Source organism: Budorcas taxicolor, chromosome 17 (assembly GCF_023091745.1).
Source record: "Budorcas taxicolor isolate Tak-1 chromosome 17, Takin1.1, whole genome shotgun sequence".
Taxonomy (NCBI): Eukaryota; Metazoa; Chordata; class Mammalia; order Artiodactyla; family Bovidae; genus Budorcas; species Budorcas taxicolor.
This window is the reverse complement of record NC_068926.1, coordinates 35,845,381-35,858,107: the sequence shown is the minus strand read 5'-3', so window position 1 is coordinate 35,858,107 and position 12,727 is coordinate 35,845,381. Positions and strand designations below refer to the sequence as shown.

The following is a 12,727-nucleotide window of genomic DNA, read 5'->3' as shown; positions in this document are numbered from 1 at the left end:
CACCTGTTTTATTATTGGATAGTTTACTCAGCATGGTGAGTTTTTTTTTTTTTTTTTAATATTTACTTATTTGGCTGCTGCTGCTGCTAGGCTGCATCGGGTCTTAATTGTGGGTAATGGGTTCAGTTCCTCTGGAGCACGAGGGGTCTTTGATCCCCAACCAGGGATTGAACCTGTGTCCCCTGCATTAGAAGGTAGATTCTTAACCATTGGACCACCAGAGAAGTTTTTAATCTCTGATTTGGCATGACCTTATTTAGCTTGTAGATTTTTTATGTCTATCACCTTTACATGATTTTCTCAGTCTTTTAAGATATTCAGCTTTTCAAGTGTTTTCATGACAGTTGAAATCCACACTTTATAAATTTGTACTTATCTGCTTAATAATAAAGTATAATAATGCTAATATTCCTGACATTGTCTGGCCTTTTATTGTTTTCACTTAATTTCTTTCAGAGCTTTCCAGTTGATGCTAGTGATAAAGAATCAGCCTGCCAATGCAGGAGACATTAGAGACATGGGTTTTATCTCTGGGTTGGGAAGATTCCCTGGAGGAGGACATAGCAACCCACGCTAGTATTCTTGCCCTGAGAATTCCATGAAAGAAGAGCCTTGTGGATTATAGTCCATGGGGTTGCAGAGACTGAAGCAATTTAGCACTTAAGTGCTTTTATTTATATTTTTACAACTCAGTGAGAGACACTAGGACAAGTGTGGTGAACTGATTATACCTGTGAAAGAATGGAGATGCAGAGAGGTTCAGTGATTTGGGCAAGATAAGGAAGCTGTACCATCTGGAGCCAAGATTCAAACCAACCCTTCAAGTCTACTGTTCTTTTCATTATATCCTGCTGCCCATTTTATAGTCCCTGATCATCTATTGATCAGATGGATTCTTTGTCTTTAATATCTTAGTTATATATATTTGTGTGTCTTCACCAAAACATTTATAAATTTAATTTTCTTTTCATGTCGTTAATGATGGCAAGTTAAAGTCTAAAATCAATCAGTTTGCAAATTTTGTTCTGTTCATCTAATTTTTCTCTGTTCATTCCAAGTAGCATTTCCAGTTACTCGTGACTCCTTCCTATACTTTCTCTGAATGTATGAGTAACATGCTAATTTTTTAATTACATAGAAGAGTCTGAATTGAACATTTCTTGATTTCTTTCATCTTTCGTCAGATAAGGGGAGGCAAATACATTAGAGCTCTAGCTTACAAACACTTGTATCTTTTTAGAAACCTGTTTCTCTTTAGACCCTTATTGTTATAATATTGATTAAAAATGATTATAAAAATAATAGAATAACATTTCTTTCCATGTGCCATGTACTACCAACTGTTTGATGTGTGTTGTCATTTAATTCTTGGATCTATTTTCTGAGACTGGTTATGGTAAACCTCATTTACAAGTGAGGAAGCAGGCAAATATCCTCAGAAAGGTTAAGTAATTATCCAGAAAGGAAAAATGATTCTAATTAAACCATTCCCCTTCAACTCTTTCTTTGCCATTTGTACATTTGATATACTTGTCTTTACTTTCTCTCAGTATTGGTTGAATAGTGTAAACTTGGTCTTACCCATGTCTTATTTTACAGCAGTATATTAGGTGCTCAAAGCTCATTGATCTCTGAAAATAGAAAACAATGGAGAAAATAGTCTTTCATTTTACTGAAAGGAAACTATAGTAGGTGTTATTTTGTGATTTATTTTTTTGAAATTTATGTCCAATTGTTAAATGAGATAGCAATGATAATATCAGTATAAAGTTATAATACTGATTTTAGTCTCTTTTATGAGAAGCAATTTTATTTGAATAACTTGTCATTATTCTTTCTTACTCCTTATTTAGAGATTGTCTGTGGAAGTTCTTCTTCCCTCCTGATTATCAAGTTCTGAAAGTTTCTGAAATTGCACAGCCTGGGAGACCAAGACAGATCCTTGCTTTTGAACTACGAATGAATATTATTGCAGATGCTACAATTGACTTGTTGTTTACCAAAAATAGGGTAATTATTGAAATAATATAGTAGAAAGTAGTGTTTAAAATTTGACCATTATCTTCCAGAGTGTTTTTCTGGTAATTAGTCCCATGCATGTGTGCTAAGTTGCTTCCAGTTGTGGTTGACTCTTTGGGACCCTATGGACTTTAGCCTCCCAGGCTCCTCTGTCCATGGAATTCTCCAGGCAAGAATACTGGAGTGGGTTGCCCTCCTCCAGGGTTATCTTCCCTACCCAGGGATTGAATCCGCATCTCTTATGTCTTCTGCATTGGTAGGTGAGTCCTTACCACTAGTGCCACATGGGAAACCCAACTAGTGCTGTACTTGGATTCATTTCTATGAGCTTCGCCTAACCCCTGTCAGTATCTATGTTACATCATTAAGTGCCAAATACTGGAAAGAATTAATAGAAATAGACTTTGATACTGTAGTCTCATTCTTCTTCTTTGAATCTAGCCAAATTGTTTTAGTGTATTTTTGGTATAAATTTGAACTTTTGCTCTTCGGAACTTCTAATACCTATTTAATATTGTTGTTGTGGCTCAGTGCCTGACTCTTTGCAGTCCCATGGACTGTAGCCTGCTAGGCTCCTCTGTCCATGGGATATTCCAGGCAAGAATACTGGAGTGGGTTGCCATTTTTTTCTTCAGGGGGTCTTCCTGACCCCAGGCTTGAACTTTGGCAGGCAGAGTCTTTACCACTGAGCCACCTGGGAAGCCCTATTTAATATTGTGTATGTGTGCTATGCTCAGTTGTGTTTGGCTATCTGTGACCCTTTGTACAGTAGCCTCCCAGGCTCCTCTGTCCATAGGATTTTTCAGGCAAGAATACTGGAGTGGCTTTCCATTTCCTCCTCCAGGTGATCCTGACCCTACGAGCAAAGCCATGTCCCCTGTATTGCAGGCAGATTTCTTTTCTGCTGAACCATTGGATTAATGATTGAATTTTGTCTGCGTTAATAACTGAAAAGTAAAGATGTGAGAATAATTATAATGTCTCATATGAATTTTTTCTTTTGGTAGGAAACAAATGCTGTACATGTAAATGTTGGAGCTGGTTCATATTTAGAAATTAATATTCCAATGACGGTTGAGGAAAATGGTAAGCTACAATGAGTGTTTTTCTTTTTAAGTGATTATGGGCATAATTAATATATAAATAATTATTAATCTACTTAGACTAAAATTAATTGAGTATTCTCTTTCAGTTTTCTGTTATATTTTAATGTGCCCTTGAAAACTGAAAGTGAAAGTGAAGTCACTCAGTCGTGTCTGACTCTTTGCGACCCCATGGACTATAGCCTACCAGGCTCCTCTGTCCATGGGATTTTCCAGGCAATAGTACTGGAGTGGATTGCCATTTCCTTCTCCAGGGGATCTTCCCGACCCAGGGATCGAACCCGGGTCTCCTGCATTGTAGACAGGCACTTTACTGTCTGAGCCACCAGGGAAGTCCTGTGTGTGCCCTTAGTAAATGCTATATAATTATTCATGCACCTAGAAAGAAGAGAAAAACTTTTATTCAAGCTAGGTCTTATTTGTGCTGTCATTGTACTTTATACTTTTCTTTTGTAAGATTGTGCATAATTTGCTTAGCATGTGTTTTTCCTACTAGTCTATTGCTCTGTGAAAGCAAATGCTGTGTATTTCTTTTTACCAGTTTATACCTGGTACCAAACCCAACCTGGCACATGAAACATGGTCCATGGGCAGAAATTGATTCAGTAGTAATAAGCTTTGTTTTAGGATATATCTTTAGAAGATTTTTGTCAGAGTAAGCGTGTTCTTTGAATAGCATAAGTTTAAGAAAGCAGAATATTTCATGTTTAACATATTAAATCATGCCCTGATAGTTGTAGTTTCATCTGAAGTAAGATAATCTAAGTTCATTATGCATTTGAAATTTGGGCCCTGATACAGATTAACCAGTAACATTAAACATTAAATACTTTTTTGTTAAATTTATCAAAATGTCAAATAGTCTTCCTAATTTTTCTTTGTTTTTCCTGTCCTCTTATTACATTTGTAATTGAGAACAATTGAAATTCTGCTTTATTCACTCTTGAGAGAATGGAGAATAGCAACTTACCCTAATTTTTAAATTACTATCTAGCAATGTTTCTATCACTTTCCCAGAAGCATGATTAGAGTAATTTTTATATAATTGGCTCTCTTTCCTTGTTTCTGTCACTCATTTTGTTTCTACAATAAGAAGAAAGCAGGCAAAGATTTATTCAGTTCAGTTCAGTTTAGTGGCTCAGTCGTGTCCGACTCTTTGCGACCCCATGAATCACAGCATGCCAGGCCTCCCTGTCCATCACCAACTCCTGGAGTTCACTCAGACTCATGTCCATCGAGTCAGTGATGCCATCCAGCCATCTCATCCTCTGTCGTCCCCTTCTCCTCCTGCCCCCAATCCCTCCCAGCATCAGAGTCTTTTCCAATGAGTCAACTCTTCGCATGAGGTGGCCAAAGTACTGGAGTTTCAGCTTCAGCATCATTCCCTCCAAAGAAATCCCAGGGCTGATCTCCTTGAGAATGGACTGGTTAGTTCTCCTTGCAGTCCAAGGGACTCTCAAGAGTCTTCTCCAACACCACAGTTCAGAAGCAGATTTATTAGTTTGTGTTAAAAAGATAGCAGTTGAGTCTGCCTGCTTAGATATTTAATCAAAAAAGTGACTGAAAATGAGATAGTATCTTTTCCCTTTAACTTTAGAGCTGTTACAGTGAAGAGCTAAACCTTATCTTAGTTACTTTTAAAAGAATAATCATACTAAATCTTAAAGCAGATATTGAGATTCTCTAGGATTCAGAGTAATTGGTTGGAAAGAAGCATCTTTTAGGATAGCCTTAATCACACTTCATGGGAATAGATGGGGAAACAGTGGAACCAGTGTCAGACTTTATTTTTGGGGGCTCCAAAATCACTGCAGATGGTGGTTGCAGCCATGAAATTAAAAGACGCTTACTCCTTGGAAGAAAAGTTATGACCAACCTCGATAGCATATTCAAAAGCAGAGACATTACTTTGCCGACTAAGGTCCGTCTAGTCAAGGCTATGGTTTTTCCTGTGGTCATGTATGGATGTGAGAGTTGGACTGTGAAGAAGGCTGAGTGCCGAAGAATTAATGCTTTTGAACAGTAGTGTTAGAGAAGACTCTTGAGAGTCCCTTGGACAGCAAGGAGATCCAACCAGTCCATTCTGAAGGAGATCAACCCTGGGATTTCTTTGGAAGGAATGATGCTAAAGCTGAAACTCCAGTACTTTGGCCGCCTCATGCAAAGAGTTGACTCATTGGAAAAGACTCTGATGCTGGGAGGGATTGGGGGCAGGAGGAGAAGGGGACGACAGAGGATGAGATGGCTGGATGGCATCACTGACTCGATGGACGTGAGTCTGAGTGAACTCCAGGAGTTGGTGATGGACAGGGAGGCCTGATGTGCTGCAGTTCATGGGGTTGCAAAGAGTCAGACACGACTGAGCGACTGAACTGAACTGTAGAGGGAAAGACAATTGGGTGTTGCATAAAATTGAGAATAGTTCAGTTAAGGGAGTGCTTTTGCCTTTTTTAAACTGATGATGCAAATAGGATAATATTTGTACATATTTTTTAGGGGTACAGTTATTGGTGCACAAGGGTAAAGGGGCCATCTGAGGACTGAGGCATCATCATCTTGACCTATCATGAATTCATGGAAAGTGCCACAGCAAAGTGACTGTGGAACTACATGAGCTAAAGGTCTAAGGAAAACCCAGTCAGGTTCTTGGTAAAGTTGTTTAGTTGCTTGGTCATGTCCAACTCTTTTGTGACCCCGTGGACTGTAGCCTGCCAGGCTCCTCTGTTCATGGAATTTCCCAGGCAAGAATACTGGTGTGAGTTGCATCTCCAGAGGATCTTTCTGACCCAGCGATCGAACTCACATCTCCTGCATTGACAGGATGATTCTTTACCACTGAGTCACCACAAAGCCTGGTAAAGGTTGGATGGCTTTGAAGATGAGTATCTTTAGAGGGAAAAATAGACTGAAGTCTTAGATAATAACCAAATAAAACATTTAAAACTTCCCCAAAGGATTCAGGTGTTTGGGGGACAAAATGCCCAGAGTGGGATGCATGTTGAATTAACCATATAATAATGATCATAGTGTTAGTGTTCATAGGAGGACAGTCTATCAAAAAAAGAAGTGGAATACTCTGAACTTTTCTGCTTTTATTCAGAACAGGGCTGTGTTGTTTAATAACTGTCATTATGTAAGGAATAGCTGTTGTTCAGAAACTGTCACTATATAATGAGTAGTTAAAAATGATAAATATATGTACCCTTGAGTTAATGGAGGAAAAAAAGACATGGAAACAGTCTTAAATACTTGCTTATTAATCATTTAGAAAATAGACTTGTAGTTTTGCATTAGAAAGCAAGATCAGGATAGATATTATATGAAAATGGAACTTTTTTTCCATGAGAGCTGTCCAGAATGAGAAAGGTTATGGATTAGATAGCATAGTCCATATTATTGGAGGTGTATTTTAATAGTAACTAATCACCAATTTTCAGGAATTCCTTCTTTGGGTGGTGGGGGACTTTGTTTCCAGTTTCTGAAAATTTTAATTATTTTTTTAGGTTCTTATTTTTTATGTTTTCACCTATTTTAGGTTATACCCCTGCGATTAAAGGACAGCTCTTACATGTTGATGCCACTACCAGCATGCAATACCGGACTCTCTTAGAAGCAGAAATGTTAGCAGTAAGTCTAACGTATATGGTGATATGCGTATACCTATAAAATACAAATTTGGGGTTTTTTTTAATATAAAACTTTAATGGTCAAGTCATCAAATGATCTGTCTTCTTATTCAGGAACCACCAGGTGCTCTTGCCCATATTTTTGCAAAGAAGAGTAGATTGTCAATGCTTTGGATTCCTTTTGGCCTCTCCCTATTGTTCTTCTTTTAGGGGAAATGAATATAAGGCAGCAATACATGGGTTTTTGGCCTTTAAAAATTTGAGAAGGTGTTAGAAATTTTTGTTTTTAAACTTCATTGTATGGCTAGACTCTCTCCTATGCTGTAAATAATTAGATAAATTTTTGCTGTATGTTTCCTGGCCCCATCAGATTCTTTCTCATGCTTAATAATTCACTGTCCTTTTTACTTATGAATAAAGTACAAGGAAGAAAATCTTATTGATACCCTAAATTGCACCACATTAGAAACAGAATTAATGTGGAAACACTAATGATTAAAAATTGCAGGCCAGGAACTCATTAATCAAGCTGATCGTTATTTTTTCTCAGGGATAACAATAATCACCAAATTTACTCTGTGGAATAGCTAATATTCAGAGAGGATTTTTTTATATTAGATGGTATCATTAGGTCCTTAATTGTTTATCTAAACAAGCACATTTACACGATATATGTAAATTAAGAGGAAAATTTTGCAGTTATCCAAGAATATATTGAGTACTATAAATATGTGGTAAACTGACATATTCAGCATTTTAATGAATTCCTGAGCTACTGCTGATAAATGGTACTGTGCAATAATGCTATTCTTGGTCAGGCAGCTCTTGCCTTTGGAGAACTGCCAAGTCTTGGCAGGTGAAATATATCACAAAACACCATGTCAGATTTATAACTACTGCGCTGTCAAATGAGTAGCTAGGAGGCACTGGTGGCCAAACTTCTGTGTGACAGGGTGCATTGCACTCTACCCTCCTTGACCCTGAGCCTCTCACTTAACAGATTAAGTTTAAAGAAGAATTAATGAGGTTACTCTCTGTTTAGCTACAGTATCAAAATTGTAGCCTGATTTGTTCTTGAACTTTTTTGGCCACATCATGGCTTAGTATTTCATGAGCTGGATGTAACCATGGGTACTGACCTTTAGCCACAGCAATTTGAAAATCTGTATAGGACCTTCTGTTCAACTCAGTAGAAAAATAATTTTTAATTACCAGTTTGTGTGAGTTCATTTCTAATGCTGTTCACACAATGTCACGTTTTAATGTCTAACATTTTGCTTAACATTTGGTTTGCAGTTTCACATCAATGCCAGCTACCCCCGAATATGGAACATGCCACAGACATGGCAGTGTGAATTAGAGGTTTATAAAGCCACCTACCACTTTATCTTTGCACAGAAGAATTTCTTCACAGGTAATTTTCTAATAAGTAAAAATACAGTGAGATTTATCAGAGAGAATTTGTTTATATTAAGTTTTGCTTTTAAATTCAGCATAGGGACTTAATGACACAATTCATACTTTTTCACTTTTATACTTCTTTTGGGGCCAAGATTATTAGAGGAAAAATTTAAATATATATGTTCTGTGCTGTTTTTTAACCCATAGAAGGAAACTGTGAACCCAAAATTGACCTTGGAAGGAAGTGCAAGAATTCTTTTTTTGTGTAACTCTAATGGGGGAGTTAGATGGGGAGAATGAATTGGTTTTTTCCTCTTCATGAATTAGGCATCATAGTGGATTTATTATTTTGTTTTAATTATTGTAATCCACATACAGTATATTCACATAGTCAAATATGTTTTTGTATTCAGAGTCCCTACTTAACTCCTTTCTGTTGATGTGTATAATTGTTGTTGTTGTTGTTGTTGTTGTTTTTACTGATATAAAAGCTTTCCCTTTTATTTTTTTTTATTTATTTTTTTTGGGGGGGGGGGCTCCAAAATCACTGCAGATGGTAACTGCAGCCATGAAATTTTTTTTTTTTAATTTTTATTTTTACTTTATTTTACTTTACAATACTGTATTGGTTTTGCCATACATTGACATGAATCCACCACGGGTGTACATGCGTTCCCAAACATGAACCCCCCTCCTACCTCCCTCCCCATAACATCTCTCTGGGTCATCACCGTGCACCAGCCCCAAGCATGCTGTATCCTGCGTCGGACATAGACTGATGTGTATAATTGAATTGGTACTATCGTTAGTTGGAAAAATTCTTTTATTTCTTGCAGCATGTTATGATAACTGCTTATTACATTTTATGAGTATGGGAATGTGTAGTCTTCATCTCTGAATAACATAAATGTTTAATCACTACAGTAATTTAAATTATTACATAAAAGTAAGCATCTTTTTAGCCTTTCTGTAAGAAGTTTAACCAAACAGAATCAGTCTGCTTTTCCAGGATCCGTGGCTATCCCAGAGTTTCTGATATTTGTTTGACTGATTGCTGCATTTATCCATTTGTTTGTCCACCCACCAGTTGTTTATTTGTGGGTATAGCAGTGATTAAGATATGCATAGGTAGTTCTGTCATGACATTATTTACTAGCAATATGATGTGGGCCAAATAGTTTAATTGTTTAAGCTTCAGTTCCTTATCTATGAAATAGAGATGAGTTACATCATTCTTCTCCAGGATTCAGGTTTCAAGGTCTCAGTAGTAGAAACTTTGACAGAGCCCCAGAAAGTTAAACTTTGTCAGTGAAGCTGGACAATGAATACTTAATTCAGGTTTATGAAAAAAAAAAAAATATATATATATATCTAAAACTTAGTTTGTATTAGTGTCTGTCTCTGTTTTAAGCAGTTTCACATATTAAATCATTAAACCTCCATAATAACTCTCTGAGGTCAATTTTATTATCATTATTTTACAGAAGAGGGCAGTCCGTTACAGAGGGGTTAAGCACTTTGTCCAGGTTTAGGTTGACCAACCCAATAGTCTGGCCCAAGAATCTGTTTTTATATAAATAACTTCTTTTCCTTCTCATTTAATATTTTGTCATTTCTAACTTTGCTTATCTTTTAAAGTAGATTCCAGTTTCTTTATTTTTAGATTTTTTAGATTATAAATTAATTTATTTAAACTTAAAAAAACCCAACATTTTCAAGCATGTTATACTTTACATTGTATTTCCTCCAGATTTCACAATCTCAGACTTTAGTAATGCTAAGAATAGTTAGATAGAAGTATAAATTTCTCAAGATTTAATGTTTATTTTGTAGTAGTGCTTACATTTAGACTGAATATTTTATTAAACAAGTACTCATTTCTTAAATTATAATTGTGTTTTTCTTAAATAATTTTCTTTCTCTAACTCTAATTTTTATGCTTCTATCTGTTGAAATTCACTTTTTGAGTTACTTTTTTGTAAAATTGATTTGGAGAAATTTTAAAAATGTAGAAAGGTACAAAGCTTAAGTTCTCATTTCCCAGATTTAACAACTGTAATATTTAGATATATTACTTCTGAAATCTTTCTGCTGCTGTGTGCATGTTCAGTAGTGTCTTACTGTTTGCGACCCCATGGACTAGTAACCCATCAGGCAACTCTGTAGATGGGATTTTCCAGGCAAGAACACTGGAGTGGGTTGCCATTTCCTCCTCCAGGGGATCTTTCCAACCCAGAGATCGAACCTGCATTGGCAGGAGGATTCTTTGCCACTGCACCATCTAGGAAACCCCCAGAAATCTTTCTAGAATCCTTTAAAAACTTTTTTATTCTTTAAAAAAGATAGTCAGAGTAATATTAGTTTAATCTTGGAGAAAACGTACTTGGTCATGGTGTTTGAATTGCTTTTCTGTTTTCTCAGTTTTACATTTCTTTATTGACAGATTTTTGCAGAAAATAAATTATCTATTTGTATGTCTCATGAACCATTCTTACATTAGTTATTAGTGAGCTAAAATTGTTCATAAGCAATTTCAGTGTGATACAAAGATCACTCCATGATAAAAACAATATAGAGCTGCCTCAAGAATGAAAGATTCAAAACAAAGGCAGAAAGAATGTCTTTACTGGCAGTAGTGAAATTGACTTACATTTACTATAAGAGAAGAACACGACATTATAATAGTATTACAATCCCAGTACCACCTGATGGATATTTTATAGGGTGTAGCTTTCCTGGAAGTTCAGCTGGTAAAGTATCCACCTGCAATGCAGAAGACCCCAGTTTGATTCCTGGGTTGGGAAGATCTCGCTGGAAGGGGGGTAGGCTACCCACTCCAGTAATCTTGGGCTTCTCTGGTGACTCATCTGGTAAAAAATCCACCTTCAATGTGGGAGACCTGGGTTCAATCCCGGGGTTTGGAAGATCCCCAGAGAAGAGAATGGCGATCTACTCCAGTATTCTGGCCTGGAGAATTCCATGGACTATATACAGTCCGAGGGGTCACAAAGAGTCGGACACGACTGAGTGACTTTTGCTGGCCTAGCAAATAGGCCAGCAAATTATAAAGCAAGTTGTAATTATATACTTAATTACTATATTAATTATAAATAATTATTTAAGTAATTGTTACAACTTACTTAATTATAAAGTAAGTTGTAAATGAGGTTTTTTCCCAGACTAATATTTAAATTACCAACTTCACAACTTTTTTTTTTTCCATTCCCAATATTTGTTGAGATGTGTTTTACAGTTTGGTCCACTACCATTGAAAAAAATTCCATGTATATTTGAAACGAATGTAGTTAACAAATTGCCTGTTAGTTCATGTTTAGCTGAATTTTTCAAACATTCTGTATATTTACTGATTTTTAGTATGCTTGACTTACCAATAATTAAGCATCAAGCATCAAAAAGTTTCCTTTTTCTAAATTTATTTGGTAAAACCAGCTGGTAATAAGAGCATTTTTTGGTTTAAAGAGAAATACATATTGGAAATAGTTTTTGAGGTTCCTAGTAAAAATATTTTGTTACCATAATTTTTAATATTTATCAGTAAAGATGTTGTGTAATCTGGTGGGGAAACTGTACTGCAGAATATATTGAAATTGTAGATAAGATACTTGAAAAACTTGTAAGACATTAAAATAGAAATTGACTAATAACTATAAAATTACATTGGTTTCCTTAGATTAGTAGATTATTTGAATTTGTGTTTATTTCACTAGCAATTATATTTCAGCCTTTTAATTAGTAATATCAAGTAAATAAATGCAACCACTATAAGCTGAGAGTCTCTTATGAATAATGATTCAAAACAAATACAAACCATGATCTCAACCTGCAGAAAATTAGGAGGGTATCGGGAGAGTGAGTTCTGGAGCCTGAGCCTACCTTCGGGCAAGGGAGTCTTGGCTCCAGACCCCCTTCTGGGCATGAAGGGCAGTGTGTGGTTCCTGTTGGTCAAGAAGGAGGTGGGCTGGGAGCTCAAAGCCAGGGGCAAAGGGGACTTAGCTGTGGCATCTGTCACACCTATCCCCCCGGCCTCCCTCAGTTCCCCACACTTATGTCTTTCCTTCCTCTCACTCTGTCTGACTCTGTCCCTTCCCTATAGCCCAGACTGGATCCATCCCCATGACCTATTTGCACATTCCCACTCCACCCCTGACCGCGGCCCTCCCCCTGCAACCACCCTGTCTTCTACATGGGTGACCTGCTTCAGTCTATCTGGGGTCTCACCTCTAGCCAGTCTCCAGCTTTCTGCTGTAGTCTAACCTCAAGCCCTTCTGTTTTGGTCTAACCTCTGAATGTTCCACTGTGGTTATGCCCTTGACCTGCAGTCTAACATCCAGCCTTCTCCTGTACTTTCACCTCTCACCCTCCCACAGCAGCTTCACTGCCCTTATGGTGTAATATACAACCATTCCAGTGGTCCAAGGTCCACCCTAGAACTCTCCCTTGCTATTTAACCTCCAACTAATGTGGTCTAGATTTCCCTGATGGCTCAGCAGTTAAAGAATCCATCTGCAGTGCAGAGGAGACAAGAGACGCAGGTTCGATCCCTGGGTCCGGAATATC

At 36.9% G+C, this 12,727-nt stretch overlaps 1 protein-coding gene across 1 annotated transcript in view; it reads left to right on the top strand.

Moving 5' to 3' along the window:
• Nucleotides 1–12,727, top strand: part of BLTP1 (bridge-like lipid transfer protein family member 1) — a 186,021-nt gene that overhangs the window by 24,710 nt on the left and 148,584 nt on the right. The window contains exons 10-13 of the mRNA XM_052654644.1: nt 1,854–2,010; nt 3,027–3,105; nt 6,658–6,749; nt 8,045–8,162. Coding sequence (XP_052510604.1) covers nt 1,854–2,010; nt 3,027–3,105; nt 6,658–6,749; nt 8,045–8,162 — 446 coding nt within the window. The remainder of the gene's footprint in view (nt 1–1,853; nt 2,011–3,026; nt 3,106–6,657; nt 6,750–8,044; nt 8,163–12,727) is intronic.